Here is a 16,581-nt window from a genome sequence, read left to right on the forward strand (position 1 = left end):
CAATATGCATTTACCCAACATGGATGATCTTCAAGGCATTTTATTGCTGGAGTCAGCATTCTCGGTTGATCTCTTCTTGTTCCTCATTATCATTTTAATAATATTCCCTGGTATCTGACTTCCAGTGTTTCTGAGGTGAATGCATTAGCAATTTGTATCACTGTACTTCTAGTAAGACAGAGCTCTTTTTCCTCCAGTTTCTCGTGAGATGTTCCTTCTTATTATATCTTGGCCTTGTTACCTTCAGACTGTGATGTACAGAAGTACATCGTATAGATTTTTTTATTCGAAATTCCCTATTGGATCCCTTGAGTTTCATGAATCTGTGATGTTTTTAATGTTCTTCATAAATGAAAACTTATCAGCCATCCTTGATTCTGGTATTTGTTTCTATTCCAAATGCCCTTGCTCTTTTCCGTGACTTGCTTCCCACACGCAGGAAATCTTTTCATATTTTCCTACATGTCTCTGAGGCTCAGTTGATTGTATATTTCGCTATTTCTTCAGGGGTGGGCTTTGTGTGTGTTTGTGTGTGTGTGAGAACGTGTGAGGTTTTGCATGTGTTTGTGTGTATGGGTGTGTTTTGAATGTGGGTGTGTGTGTGTAGCTCATTCTGTAGGTTCTGTAGAATTGTTTCCGCTTATTTTTTTCCTCTGAAACGTCTAAATTGATCAGGCGGCCATACAATAATTTTTTCAGTTAAGACACAATTTTTGTATACTAGTTCTTTAATATGACTTGGCTATTCTATACTGTGAATTTCTCTTGATATGATATCTGCTTTGTTGCATATTCTTTTTTTAAATATTTGAAATCAGTTGTCATAGTGATATGTCAAATTTTCATGCAATTCTAATCACTTCTGTCATTTCTGAGCCTGTTTGTATTGCCTGATTTATTTCCTGGTCTTGGATCACACGAAATGCTTTCCTACATGTAGTCAAATTTTAAATTTAAGACTCACTCTGGGGATACCACATAGCCGAGCCAATTGACTTTGCTGTTTACTTCTAAAGAAAGTTGAGATTTCCTCTCACAGGCAGTTCATTGACTTGGAAACCGATTTGATGTTTGGACACTTGCTTTTCAGCTGTGCAACGGGTTGTCTGCAGCTGCCTTTATTCTAGTAATATACTTATTGTACTTTAAATTATGGCTGTTCTGGGGTCTCCACTGAATTAGCAATGTGTTCCATGAGGACTCTCTCGTCTAGCTGGTAGGAACTACAATATCCCAGAGTGCTATGTGATCTCTCTCTTCTTTATTGAGCTTCCTGTGCTCTTGTAGTTGCTGCTTCTCAGTAAATATTCTTTGCCACACTTTCTTGTAGAGCCATTATCTGTGCACATGCAACGTCATGTCAGGCCAACGACTGGAGGAGACTTCTATGGGTATTTGTAGATCTCCTTTCCTCCACAAACCAGTTCTTATTTGTAGCAGACCTAGAAAATTTCAGCTACCACAGTCATCCCAAACTCCAGTCCCTCACCTCCGTTCAGCAAGATGGCTACAGTCTGCTTGGGCTCCATCTCCTTGCTATTCAGCGCAGGAAGGCTATCCAGGAAGAAAGTCAAGGCATCCATGGAGTTGAGCTCATCATTGGCCCTCTCTCAAATCTCTAGGTCCTCCACCATCTGTTGTCCCACATGTAGAAACCATTATTCCGTGTCTCTCATAGTCTCTTGTGGCAAAAAATTGGCCATGGGGTAGTCAAACCCGGGCTTCTGCCCATCTACCCGTCCCTTTTACTGTTCAGCATCCCTCTGTTTGCTGACGCTCATCTACCTTCCTGCCTTGGCTCTTCTCTTGCTGGGAACCTGTATCCCTTCAGGCCACTGGTACTTGGGACTGAGTGATTTTTCCCCATTGGAATATACATAGATATAGAAAAAGATAAATTCACCTGTACATAAATAAGCACTTATTCTTTCCTCATGAGCCCAGAAAGAAAAGGCAAACACAACCTTCCCTTCAGGAATTGAAGTCAAAATAACGGAATTCCAATTGGAAAGATTTCATTGACCCTTAGTGGGTTGTGTGGAAGGGTAATCTAAGTGTTTAGTCATGTGTCTTTCTCACATTCTTCATAATGTGATGTCCTCACTTCCAGATTTCCCTTCTGCTCAATAAAACTAGGAGGAAGGAGAGGCAGCTTAACATTTCTCTTCCCTCAGACCCTTAGCTCCAAGGCAATCATCCTGAGACATTTTGCTACGCCATCTGCATCTGTCACAAGTTGAGTTCGGAGAACTCAGCTTGAAACACATCTCTTCTAACAGAAACTTCAGTTGGCCCTCTCTTCTCTTATGGTAAAGAACAAAGACATACGCATTTGGGTAGTATTCTGGGGTCCGACTATGCGAGTGTGGTGTCATAGATGACCAAGCTTGGCAGGTTCTTCCTGTGACAGTGGTGGAGTATGTGCCTCGATAACTGTGTCCATTACCGTGGTAGCACTCCTGCACCTCAGGCCGTTGCTCAGTTGGTGCTGAAATGAAAACGCAAGAAATCAAGCTGCATATCTCTGGGAACAGGAAACATGTGAAGCCATTTATGACACAACCAGAAAGGAGTGTATGAGAATTATGACCGTGATTTTTTCCTTATCTGTAGGCAGATGGATGTGAGAAAACCAACCAACAAACAAACACCAAAGCAACAGATTCCTACCATTCTAGAAACATAGTAAGTTCTTGGAAATATTTCACCTGATACCTTAGAGAAACAGAACAGATCAGAATCCTTCTCATTGAAATGTGGGCTCACGAGGTAGCACCTTTCCAGAAAACTCTACTGAATCTTCATGCAAAGGGCACTGCGTTTGGCAATGTGGGCTGCAGGTGGTAATTGGCTGTCGGGGGCAGAGGTGGGGACAGACATGGAAATTTTGCATGTTTCCCTAGACCGTTGATCATGAAAGCCAAGACCTTTGGCTTCCAGGCCATGGGGTAGAAAACGGTCATATATATCTGACTCAAAGCAACGATACTTTGCTTCTCAGGGATGTTTGCAGGCCAAAAGCTTATTCCTTTGGAGGAGAGAGGGAATCCTCTCATGCCCCGCATCCTGAATTGCAGTAAAGTAGAAGTCTACTACTCTTTCTGTCTAGACCCCTCACAGGTACAAGTGTCATCAGAAAGAGGTTTAAGAACACTGAGAAATCACTCCCTTCAAAGCCTAGGGTTGCAGAGCCTTAGAGCATTGGGAGCTCATGTACTGCTCCATAGACCCATGGCCATATGGAATTAATGCAGCCCTGTTAGGTTTCTCAAGGGTGACAGGCTCCAGAGCCACATTTCTCAGAATCTGCAATGCTGAAGATTGCTCTGAATGCTGCCTACTTGAAGAAATCCCTGGAAAACCTTACTGGCTTGGAAAGAGTGACACACCTGACAGCATGTTACAATAAAAATTTCAGCTGAGACACTGAGATAGCCCATTTTAGAACGAGGTGAGTTATGACGTCGATCACCCTGGAGGGTCTGTGCCCATCCTAAAGCCACAGCCCTCCACATTGCACAAGAAATCACTCCGCTGGCTCCCCCAGAGAGTGCACGGAGGCTTCCTCCTACATGGTAGAACTCAATCAACACTCGAGCATCGTTTACCATTGAAGGCTGCTACATCAGTGGGAATTTCCATGGCTTTTCGTCCCAGCATCGAAGCGTGTAGATGTCTGGCCACAGACTCCTTACCTTGTTCGGAAGGAGCCTCTAGGCTTGGAACCGGGGTAACAGTCGGAGGCGCGACGGCAGTCCCTTCTGCCTCTGAGCACTGTGTCAGGTTGCAGTACTCCCACCTGACACTGGGATCCGTCGTATAACAATAAGGGGCTGCCACAGGATCTGGATTCCTGCAGTAGTTCATGATCAAACCACTGGAAATTCCAAAACGATACACGTCACAAGAGGTGGGACAACATGCAGGGGCACCCCACACCCTCTCCTTTGTGCTGCAACAAGCTCATTACCGGTGCCTTTCTAATATTCCCATTAAAAGTATCATATGATTGCCACCAGCAAAAATGGCTCTCAATCACTAATCCTCTCTGCACATTTCTCATGCTTAATAGATTACTATATTTAAAAAAAAACCTCTAAAGCAGCAAATGCTTCTTAGACACACTGAGATCATACATACATGTGGCCAAAAAATGATCAGAGTATTCTCCTTCTGCCTTCTGCCCAATCCATCTCTCTGGAATAACTGGTATGGATTTTGATGTGTGTATTGTGGAATTGTTTATTCACATAGAAAAGTATCTCTATCTGTCTAGCTCTCCATATCTCTCTCAGTAGGACTTCATATTCTAATGTGTGAGTTGCAACTAACATGCAGTTCTTCAGAGAATACATGGCATCCAGGAGGACAACCTTTCCAGGTCAACCTTCAGACTATATGTACTCAAAACCTAGTGAAAAGGCTCTACCTTTCCCATGGAAAAGCATTGTGCAAATAGTATTACTGTCTGTCATTCCCATATCATGCGGGTCAAGTAGGTTTGTTTCTGCAAGACTTCTCCAAGCTGCCCTGGAAAACTTTCTCCCAGGTAGGATGCAATATCTCTAGAATGGGTTCCTGGGCAGGACGTTCTCTCCTGCTCTCTGTCTATCCTCTGCTGGCTGCAGCCACTCTGGAACTGAGGTAAAGGGGCATGAGTTGAAAGAACATTGGGACTCATGGCATAAAGGAAGACGGCCGGGTACACTATGAGATGTGAAGAGGTCTGTCAGCTACGGAGGATTCAGAAAACAACGAATTAGGTGAGGAAAGCAGGTGAGGAGTTTGGGCTGCGGGAATCTGATCTTGAAGCATTCGCTCTTCCTTATGCCTCCCAAGAACGTTGCTCCAACCTCTCAGTATCCTCACATTCATGACCTGTGGCTGCCTGAGAAAATGGGAAATGTATTATGGGCCATGGGGATCCAACACTGTCTCTCTAGAGACTCTACACTTGTGGCCTAGTCTCAACCCCAGACCCTCCATTCCAGGAAGCTGGGTAAATGAGCAAAGGGATATATAAGAGTCCGAGCTTGTGACAAATTTCTTTCTTCCTTGGCTTCTCTCTTTTGAAAACATGGAATATTCTTACTATGCAATATACCTCAGCGTTCAAAACTTGGTGATTGCTCTAGGATTTGCAATATCCCTTTTAACCCACACAGTAATCTTTTATTAATATTACATATCATTGTGCATGAGGTAAGAAAGTTTCAATGGTACACTTCCAATTATTCCCTACCTGATTTATGCTACATGTTCAAATTCTTACCTCTACATATGCTAAAATTAAACATGTTGCTATAATTTTTCTTCAAATAGTCAACTCTCCTTTAAAAATGTATAGAAATTTGGTCAAGAAAACGTTTTGCATTTTCATCTACATTTGCCAGTTGCTGGGTTCTTCATTACATGGGCTGCAGAAAGTTCCCTTCTCATTCTATTCTTCTTCTACCTAATTCCTTTGGGTCACCTCTCTTGTTACATCAGCCTGCTGATTCCGAATTCTTAAAGTTTCCGGTTTCTTTGTTTAGGGCAGTGCACAATATACATTTATGCAACATGGATGACCTTCAAGGCATTTTATTGCTGGATTTAGCATTCTCGGTTGATCTCTTCTTGTTCCTGTTTACCATATTAATAACATTCCCGGTATCTGGCTTCCAGTGTTTTTGACGAGATAGCATTAGCAATTTGTATCACTGTTCTAGCAAGAAACAGCTCATTTTCCCCCGGTTTCTTGTAAGAAGTTTCTTATTATACCTTTGTCTTCTTACCGTCAAACTGTGAAGTACAAAGGTGCATCATACCAAATTTTTTCTTTTTTTCAAAATCCCTATTTGATCCATTGAGTTTCCTGATTTTGTGATTTTGTTAACATTCTTCATAATTGAAAAGTTTTCAGCCATCCTTGATTCTGGTATTTTTTTCTGTTCCAATCTCCCTTTCTCTTTTCTGTGACTTGCTTCCCACATGAAGGAAATCTTTTCCTATTTTGCAACATGTCTGTGAGGTTCGGTTGATTTTCTTTTTCACTATTTCTTGAGGGGTGTGTTTGTGTGTGTGTGTGTGTGTGAGAGCTTGTGAGTTCTTCCGTGTGTGTCTGTATAGGTGCGTTTTGTGTGTGTGTGTGTGTGTATGAACTTGTGAGTTTTTGCACGTGTGTGTATGGGTGTGTTGTCTGTGTGTGTATGTGTATAATTGGTTCTGTAGAATTGATTTTTGGTTAGTTTCTTCATCGGAAGCGTCTACATTGATCAGGCAGCCATCCAGTAAGTTTTTCATTTAAGACATAGCTTTTTACACTAGGTATTTAATTTTATTTGGCTATTCAATACTGTTACTTTCTTTTGATATTTTATCTGCTTTATTCCATATGCATCTTTTTGTAAATATTTGAAACAGTTGTCATAGTGATATGTCAAATTTTCAGGCAATTCTTCCATTATTCTTCTACCTAATTCCTTCGGGTCACCTCTCTTGTTACATAAGCCTGCTGATTCCAAAATCTTACAATTTCCAGTTTCCTTGTTTTGGGCAGTGCACAATATGCATTTATCCAACATGGATCATATTCAAGGCATTTTATTGCTGGATTCAGCATTCTCGCTTGATCTCTTCTTGTTCCTGATTATCATTTTAATAATATTCCCTGTTATCTGACTTCCACTGTTTCTGAGGTGAACACATTAGCAATTATTATCACAGTACTTCTAGGAAGACACAGCTCTCAGCTCTTTTTCCTCCGGTTTCTAGTGAGATGTTTCTTCTTATTATATCTTTGCCTTGTTACCTTCGAACTGTGATGCAGAGAAGTGCATAATGCAGGTTGTTTATTTTTCTCAAAATTCCCTATTTCATCCGTGGAGTTTCATGAGTCTATGATTTTTTAAATACTCTTCATAATTGAAAAGTTATCAGCCATCCTTCGTTCTGGTATTTGTTTCTATTCCAAACTCCCTTGCTCTTTTCTGCGACTTGTTTCCCACATGCAGGAAATCTTTTCATATTTTCCTACATGTCTGTGAGTCTTCCTTAAATTTATATTTCAATATTTTTTTAGGGGCCTGTTTGTGTGTGTGTGTTTGTCTGGGTGTGTCTGTGTTAGAACTTGTGAGTTTTTGCATCTGTGTCCAAGGCTGTGTTTTGAATGTGTGTGTCTGTGTACCTCGTTCTGTAGGTTGTGTAGAATTGTTTCTGGTTAATTATTTTTTCTGAAACATCTAAATTGATCAGGTGGCCATAAACTAATTTTTTCGTTTAACACATACATTTTTTAGACTACTTCTTTAATTTCATTTGTCTATTATACACTGTTAATTTCTCCTGATATGATATCTGCTTTCATGCCTATTCTTTTTTAAAAATATTTGAAATGAGTTATCGTACTGATATGTCAAATTTTCATGCAATTCTAATCATTTCTGTCATTTCTGAGCCTGTTTGTATGGCCCGACTTATTTCCTCGTCATGGATCACACGAAATGCTTTTCTACATGGAGTCATATTTTAAATTTACGACTAACTCTGGGGATACCGCATAGCTGAGGCCATTGACTTTGTTGTTTACTTCTAAAGAGAGTTGAGATTTCCTCTCACAGGCAGTTCATTGATTGGAAACCGATTTGATGCTGGGACACTTGCTTTTCAGCTGTGCAAGGGGTTGTCTGCAGCTGACTTGATTCTAGTAATATACTAATTGTACTTTTAAATTACGGCTGTTCTGGGGTCTCCGCTGAATTGGCAATGTGTTCCGTGAGGACTCTCTGGTCTAGCTGGGAAGAACTCCAGTATCCCAGAGTGCTATGTGATCTCTCTCTTCTTTATTGAGCTTCCTGTGCTCTTGCAGTTGCTGTTTCTCAGTAAATGTTCTTTGCCACACTTTCTCGTGGAACCGTTTTCTGTGCACAGGCAGCGTCATGTCAGGCCAACGACTGGAGGAGACTTCTATGCGTATTTGTAGAGCTCTTTTCCTCCACAAACCAGTTCTTATTTGTAGCAGACCTAGAAAATTTCAGCTACCACAGTCATCCCAAACTCCAATCCCTCTCCTCCATTCAGCAAGATGGCTACAGTCTGCTTGGGCTCCATCTCCTTGCTATTCAGTGCAGGAAGGGTATCCAGGAAGAAAGCCAAGGCACCTACGGAGTGGAGCTCATCATTGCCCCTCTCTCAATTCTCTAGGTCCTCTACCATCTGTTGTCCCACATGTGGAAACCATTTTTCCATGTCTCTGGTAGTCGCTTGTGGCCAAAATATTGGCCATTGGGTGGTCAGACCCGGGCTTCTCTCCATCTACCCATCCCTTTTACTTTTCAGCATCCCTCTCTGTGCTGACTCTCATCTGCCTTCCTTCCTTGGGTCTTCTCTTGCTGGGAACCTGTATCCCTTCAGGCCACTGGTACTTAGGAACGAGTGTTTTTCTAACAATTGGAATATACGTAGATATAGAAACAGATCAATTCACCTGTCCATAAATAAGCACCTATTCTTTCCTCATGAACCCAGACAGAAAAGGCAAACGCAAGCTTCCCTTCAGGAAGTGGAAGTCAGAATAACGGAATTCCAACTGGAAAGTCTTCATTGACGTTTAGTTGGTGTTGTGGAAGGGTAATCTAAGTGTTTGGTCGTTTGTCATTCTGACTTTCTTCATAAGGTGATCTCCTCACCTCCAGATTTCCCTTCTGCGCAAGAAAACTAGGAGGAAGGAGAGGCAGCTTGACATTTCTCTTCTCTCAGACCCTTAGCTCCAAGGCAATCATCCTGAGACATTTTGCTACGCCATCTGCATCTGTCACAAGTTGAGTTCGGAGAACTCAGCTTGAAACACATCTCTTCTAACAGAAACTTCAGTTGGCCCTTTCTTCTCTTATGGTAAAGAACAAAGACATACGCATTTGGGTAGTATTCTGGGGTCCGACGATGCGAGTGTGGTGTCCTAGATGACCAAGCTTGGCAGGTTCTTCCTGTGACAGTGGTGGAGTATGTGCCTCGATAACTGTGTCCATTACCGTGGTAGCACTCCTGCACCCCAGGCCTTTGCTCAGTCGGTGCTGAAATGAAAACACAAGAAATCAAGCTGAGTATCTCTGAGCATAGAGAAACATGTGAAGCCATTTGTGACACAACCAGAAAGGAGTCTATGACAATGACGACCGCTCTCTTTTCCTTATCCATAGGCAGATGGATGTGAGAAAACCAACCAACAAACAAACACCAAAGCAACAGATTCCTACCATTCTAGAACTGTAGTAAGTTCCTGGAAATATTTCACCTGACACCTTAGAGAAACACAACAGATCAGATTCCTCATTGGAAAGTGAGCTCACGAGGTAGCACCTTTCTAGGAAACTCTACTGAATCTTCATGCGAACGGCATGCATTTGGCAATGCGGGCTGCAGGTGGTAACCGGCTGTCGGGGGCACAGTTTGGCACAGACATGGAAATTTTGCATGTTTCCCTAGACCGTTGATCATGAAAGCCAAGGCCTTTGGCTTCCGGGCCATGGGGCAGAAAACGGTCCTATATATCTGACTGAACACAAAGACACTTTGCTTCTCAGGGATGTGTGCACGCCAAAAGCTTCTTCCCTTGGAGGAGAGAGGGAATCCTCTCGTGCCCTGCATCCTGAATTGCAGTAAAGTAGAAGTCTACTACTCTTTCTCTCTAGACCCCTCCCAGGTACAAGTGTCATCAGAAAGAGGTTTAAGAACACTGAGAAATCACTCCCTTCAAAGCCTAGGGCTGAAGAGCCTTAGAGCATTGGGAGCTCATGTACTGCTCCATAGACCCAGGGCCATATGGAATCAATGCAGCCCTGTTAGGTTTCTCGAGGGTGACAGGCTCCAGAGCCACATTTCTCAGAATCTGCGATGCTGAAGATTGCTCTGAATGCTGGCTACTTGAAGAAATCCCCGGAAAAGCTTACTGGCTTGGAAAGAGTGACACACCTGACAGCATGTTACAATAAAAATTTTGGCTGGGACACTGAGATAGCCCGTTTTACAACAAGGTGAATTTTGAAGTCGATCACCCTGGAGGGTTTGTGCCCATCCTAAAGACAAAGCCCACCCACGTTGCACCAGAAATCACTCGCTGGCTCCCCCAGAGAGTGCACGGAGGCTTCCTCCTACATGGTAGAACTCAGTCAACACTCGAGCATCCGTTTACCATTGAAGGCGGCTGCATCAGTGGGAATTTCCATGGCTTTTCCTCCCAGCATCGAAGCGCGTAGATGTCTGGCCACAGACTCCTTACCTTGTTCGGAAGGAGCCTCTAGGCTTGGAACCGGGGTAACAGTCGGAGGCGCGACGGCAGTCCCTTCTGCCTCTGAGCATTGTGTCAGGTTGCAGTACTCCCACCTGACACTGGGATCCGTCGTATAACAATAAGGGGCTGCCACAGGATCTGGATTCCTGCAGTAGTTCATGATCAAGCCACTGGAAATTCCAAAACGATACACGTCACAAGAGGTGGGACAACATGCAGGGGCACCCCACACCCTCTCCTTTGTGCTGCAACAAGCTCATTACCGGTGCCTTTCTAATATTCCCATTAAAAGTACCATATGATTGCCACCAGCAAAAATGGCTCTCAATCACTAATCCTCTCTGCACATTTCTCATACTTAATAGATTATTACTATTTTTTAAAATAAAAAATCTAAAGTAGCAAACGCTTCTTAGAAACACTGAGATAACACATACACGTGGCCAAAAAACGATCCGAGTATTCTCCTTCTGCCTTCCGCTCAATCCATCTCTCTGGAATAACTGGTATGGGTTTGGACGTCTGTATTGTGGAACTGTGTATTCACATACAAATGCATCTGTATCTGTCTAGTCTCCGTATCTCTCTCGGTAGGACTTCATATTCTAATGTGGGAGTTACAACGAACATGTAGCTCTGCAGAAAAAACACGTCATCCAGGAGGATAACCGTTCCAGGTCAACCCTCACACTCTATGTACTCAACACGTAGTGAAAAGGCTCTACCTTTCCCATAGAAAAGCACTGTGCCAATAGTATTACTGTCTGTCAGGTTTAGTAGGTTTGTTTCTCCAAGACTTCTCAAAGCTGCCCTGGAAAACTTGCTCCCAGGCAGGATGCAGTATCTCTAGAATGGGTTCCTAGGCAGGTCCTTCTCTCCTGCTCTCAGTCTACCCTCTGCTGGCCGCAGCTACTCCGGGACTGAGGGAAAGGGGGATGAGTTGAAAGAACAGTGGGACCCATGGCATAAAGGAAGACGGCAGGGTGGACTAAGAGATCTGAAGAGGTCGGACAGCTACGGAGCAGCAGAGAAAAATGCATTAGGGGGCAAAGCAGGCGAGTAGTTTGGGCTGCGGGGATCTGGAAGCATTCGCTCTTCCTTATGCCTCCCAAGAACGTTGCTCCAACCTCTCAGTATCCTCAATTTCATGACCTGTGGCTTCCTGAGAAAATGGGAAATGTATTATGGGCCATGGGGTTCCAACACTGTCTCTCTAGAGACTCTAGACTTGTGGCCTAGTCTCAACCCCAGACCCTCCATTCCAGGAAGCTGGTTCAATGAGCAACTGGATGTATAAGAGCCTGAGCTCTTGAAAGACTTCTAGTTCTTCCTTGGCTTCCCTCTTTTGAATGCATGGACTATTCTTATTATACCAAAAACCTCACAGTTCAAACCTTTGTGATTGCTCTAGAATTTGCAATATCCCTTTGAACCCACACAGTACCCTTTTATTAATATGACACACCATCGTGCATGAGGTAAGAAACTTACAACGGTACACTTCGAATTAACCCCTACATGATTTATGCTACCATTTCAAATTGTTACCTCTACATATGCTGAAGTTAAATATCTTGCTATCATTTTGTTTCAAGTAGTCAACTCTCATTTACAAAGATATGGAAATTTGATCAAGAAAATATTTTGCATTTACATCTATCTACATTTGCCAATTGCTGGATTCTTCATTACGTGGGCTGCAGAAAGTTCCTTTCTTGTTCAATTCTTCTTCTACCTAATTCCTTCGGGTCACCTCTCCTGTTACATAAGCCTGCTGATTTCCAATTCTTACACTTTCCGGTTTCTTTGTTTGGGGCAGTGCACAATATGCATTTATCCAACATGGATGATCTTCAAGGCATTTTATTGCTGGATTCAGCATTCCCGGTTGATCTCTTTTTGTTCCTGATTATCATTTTAACAATATTCCCTGGTATCCGGCTTCCAGTGTTTCTGAGGTGAACACATTGGTAACTTGTATCACTGTACTTCTAGGAAGACACAGCTCTTTTTCCTCCAGTTTCTCATGACACGTTTCTTCTTATTATATCTTTGCCTTGTTACCTTCGAACTCTGATGTACAAAAGTACATCCTACAGGTTGTTGTTGTTTTTTTTTTTCGAAATTCCCTATATGATCACTTGAGTTTCACGATTCTGTGATTTTTTTTCATGTTCTTCGTAATTGAAAAGTTATCAGCCATCGTTGATTCTGGTATTTGTTTCTATTCCAAACTCCCTTGCTCTTTACTGTGACTTGCTTCCCACATGCAGGAAATCATTTCATGTTTTCCTACATGTCTGGGAGGCTCGCTTAATTTTGTATTTCACTATTTCTTCACGGGTGCGCGTGTGTGTGTGTGTGTAAGAACTTGTGAGTTTCTGTGTGTGTGTGAGTATGGGTGTGTTTTCAATGTGTGTGTGTGTGTGTGTGTGTGTGTGTGTGTGTAGCTCATTCTGTAGGTTCTGTAGAATTGTGTTTTGGGTAATGTTTTCCTCTGAAACGTCTAAATTGATCAGGCGGCCATACAGTAATTTTTTCCATTAAGACGCACTTTTTTTATACTACCTCTTTAATTTGATTTGGCTATTCTGTACTGTTAATTTCTCTCGATATGATATCTGCTTTCTTGCATGTTGTTTTTTTTAAATATTTGAAATCAGTTATCATACTGATATGTCAAATTTTCATGCAATTCTAATCATTTCTGTCATTTCTGAGCCTGTTTTTACTACCCGATTTATTTCCTGGTCATGGGTCACACGAAACGCTTTTCTACATGTAGTCAAATTTTAAATTTAGGACTCACTCTGGGGATACCGCATAGCTGAGGCCATTGACTTTGTTGTTTACTTCTAAAGAGAGTTGAGATTTCCTCTCACAGGCAGTTCATTGATTGGAAACCGATTTGATGCTGGGACACTTGCTTTTCAGCTGTGCAAGGGGTTGTCTGCAGCTGACTTGATTCTAGTAATATACTAATTGTACTTTTAAATTACGGCTGTTCTGGGGTCTCCGCTGAATTGGCAATGTGTTCCGTGAGGACTCTCTGGTCTAGCTGGGAAGAACTCCAGTATCCCAGAGTGCTATGTGATCTCTCTCTTCTTTATTGAGCTTCCTGTGCTCTTGCAGTTGCTGTTTCTCAGTAAATGTTCTTTGCCACACTTTCTCGTGGAACCGTTTTCTGTGCACAGGCAGCGTCATGTCAGGCCAACGACTGGAGGAGACTTCTATGCGTATTTGTAGAGCTCTTTTCCTCCACAAACCAGTTCTTATTTGTAGCAGACCTAGAAAATTTCAGCTACCACAGTCATCCCAAACTCCAATCCCTCTCCTCCATTCAGCAAGATGGCTACAGTCTGCTTGGGCTCCATCTCCTTGCTATTCAGTGCAGGAAGGGTATCCAGGAAGAAAGCCAAGGCACCTACGGAGTGGAGCTCATCATTGCCCCTCTCTCAATTCTCTAGGTCCTCTACCATCTGTTGTCCCACATGTAGAAACCATTTTTCCATGTCTCTGGTAGTCGCTTGTGGCCAAAATATTGGCCATTGGGTGGTCAGACCCGGGCTTCTCTCCATCTACCCATCCCTTTTACTTTTCAGCATCCCTCTCTGTGCTGACTCTCATCTGCCTTCCTTCCTTGGGTCTTCTCTTGCTGGGAACCTGTATCCCTTCAGGCCACTGGTACTTAGGAACGAGTGTTTTTCTAACAATTGGAATATACGTAGATATAGAAACAGATCAATTCACCTGTCCATAAATAAGCACCTATTCTTTCCTCATGAACCCAGACAGAAAAGGCAAACGCAAGCTTCCCTTCAGGAAGTGGAAGTCAGAATAACGGAATTCCAACTGGAAAGTCTTCATTGACGTTTAGTTGGTGTTGTGGAAGGGTAATCTAAGTGTTTGGTCGTTTGTCATTCTGATTTTCTTCATAAGGTGATCTCCTCACCTCCAGATTTCCCTTCTGCGCAAGAAAACTAGGAGGAAGGAGAGGCAGCTTGACATTTCTCTTCTCTCAGACCCTTAGCTCCAAGGCAATCATCCTGAGACATTTTGCTACGCCATCTGCATCTGTCACAAGTTGAGTTCGGAGAACTCAGCTTGAAACACATCTCTTCTAACAGAAACTTCAGTTGGCCCTTTCTTCTCTTATGGTAAAGAACAAAGACATACGCATTTGGGTAGTATTCTGGGGTCCGACGATGCGAGTGTGGTGTCCTAGATGACCAAGCTTGGCAGGTTCTTCCTGTGACAGTGGTGGAGTATGTGCCTCGATAACTGTGTCCATTACCGTGGTAGCACTCCTGCACCCCAGGCCTTTGCTCAGTCGGTGCTGAAATGAAAACACAAGAAATCAAGCTGAGTATCTCTGAGCATAGAGAAACATGTGAAGCCATTTGTGACACAACCAGAAAGGAGTCTATGACAATGACGACCGCTCTCTTTTCCTTATCCATAGGCAGATGGATGTGAGAAAACCAACCAACAAACAAACACCAAAGCAACAGATTCCTACCATTCTAGAACTGTAGTAAGTTCCTGGAAATATTTCACCTGACACCTTAGAGAAACACAACAGATCAGATTCCTCATTGGAAAGTGAGCTCACGAGGTAGCACCTTTCTAGGAAACTCTACTGAATCTTCATGCGAACGGCATGCATTTGGCAATGCGGGCTGCAGGTGGTCACCGGCTGTCGGGGGCACAGTTTGGCACAGACATGGAAATTTTGCATGTTTCCCTAGACCGTTGATCATGAAAGCCAAGGCCTTTGGCTTCCGGGCCATGGGGCAGAAAACGGTCCTATATATCTGACTGAACACAAAGACACTTTGCTTCTCAGGGATGTGTGCACGCCAAAAGCTTCTTCCCTTGGAGGAGAGAGGGAATCCTCTCGTGCCCTGCATCCTGAATTGCAGTAAAGTAGAAGTCTACTACTCTTTCTCTCTAGACCCCTCCCAGGTACAAGTGTCATCAGAAAGAGGTTTAAGAACACTGAGAAATCACTCCCTTCAAAGCCTAGGGCTGAAGAGCCTTAGAGCATTGGGAGCTCATGTACTGCTCCATAGACCCAGGGCCATATGGAATCAATGCAGCCCTGTTAGGTTTCTCGAGGGTGACAGGCTCCAGAGCCACATTTCTCAGAATCTGCGATGCTGAAGATTGCTCTGAATGCTGGCTACTTGAAGAAATCCCCGGAAAAGCTTACTGGCTTGGAAAGAGTGACACACCTGACAGCATGTTACAATAAAAATTTTGGCTGGGACACTGAGATAGCCCGTTTTACAACAAGGTGAATTTTGAAGTCGATCACCCTGGAGGGTTTGTGCCCATCCTAAAGACAAAGCCCACCCACGTTGCACCAGAAATCACTCGCTGGCTCCCCCAGAGAGTGCACGGAGGCTTCCTCCTACATGGTAGAACTCAGTCAACACTCGAGCATCCATTTACCATTGAAGGCGGCTGCATCAGTGGGAATTTCCATGGCTTTTCCTCCCAGCATCGAAGCGCGTAGATGTCTGGCCACAGACTCCTTACCTTGTTCGGAAGGAGCCTCTAGGCTTGGAACCGGGGTAACAGTCGGAGGCGCGACGGCAGTCCCTTCTGCCTCTGAGCATTGTGTCAGGTTGCAGTACTCCCACCTGACACTGGGATCCGTCGTATAACAATAAGGGGCTGCCACAGGATCTGGATTCCTGCAGTAGTTCATGATCAAGCCACTGGAAATTCCAAAACGATACACGTCACAAGAGGTGGGACAACATGCAGGGGCACCCCACACCCTCTCCTTTGTGCTGCAACAAGCTCATTACCGGTGCCTTTCTAATATTCCCATTAAAAGTACCATATGATTGCCACCAGCAAAAATGGCTCTCAATCACTAATCCTCTCTGCACATTTCTCATACTTAATAGATTATTACTATTTTTTAAAATAAAAAATCTAAAGTAGCAAACGCTTCTTAGAAACACTGAGATAACACATACACGTGGCCAAAAAACGATCCGAGTATTCTCCTTCTGCCTTCCGCTCAATCCATCTCTCTGGAATAACTGGTATGGGTTTGGACGTCTGTATTGTGGAACTGTGTATTCACATACAAATGCATCTGTATCTGTCTAGTCTCCGTATCTCTCTCGGTAGGACTTCATATTCTAATGTGGGAGTTACAACGAACATGTAGCTCTGCAGAAAAAACACGTCATCCAGGAGGATAACCGTTCCAGGTCAACCCTCACACTCTATGTACTCAACACGTAGTGAAAAGGCTCTACCTTTCCCATAGAAAAGCACTGTGCCAATAGTAT

The 16,581-nt window shown here is 43.3% G+C and overlaps 1 protein-coding gene across 5 annotated transcripts in view; it reads right to left on the reverse strand.

Annotated features, from left to right (window-relative positions):
• Positions 1-16,581, reverse strand: part of LPA (lipoprotein(a)) — a 176,197-nt gene that overhangs the window by 101,820 nt on the left and 57,796 nt on the right. For 4 of the 5 annotated variants that reach the window (XM_063813639.1, XM_054686969.2, XM_054686967.2 and 1 more), the window contains 6 exons: positions 15,812-15,993; positions 14,447-14,606; positions 10,259-10,440; positions 8,894-9,053; positions 3,696-3,877; positions 2,329-2,488 (listed from right to left, as the gene is read on the reverse strand). In XM_063813639.1, coding sequence (XP_063669709.1) covers positions 2,329-2,488; positions 3,696-3,877; positions 8,894-9,053; positions 10,259-10,440; positions 14,447-14,606; positions 15,812-15,993 — 1,026 coding nt within the window. The remainder of the gene's footprint in view (positions 1-2,328; positions 2,489-3,695; positions 3,878-8,893; positions 9,054-10,258; positions 10,441-14,446; positions 14,607-15,811; positions 15,994-16,581) is intronic. The other variant, XM_054686968.2, reaches the window with a different exon arrangement.

Source organism: Pan troglodytes, chromosome 5, assembly GCF_028858775.2.
Source record: "Pan troglodytes isolate AG18354 chromosome 5, NHGRI_mPanTro3-v2.0_pri, whole genome shotgun sequence".
In the NCBI taxonomy this organism is placed as follows: domain Eukaryota; kingdom Metazoa; phylum Chordata; class Mammalia; order Primates; family Hominidae; genus Pan; species Pan troglodytes.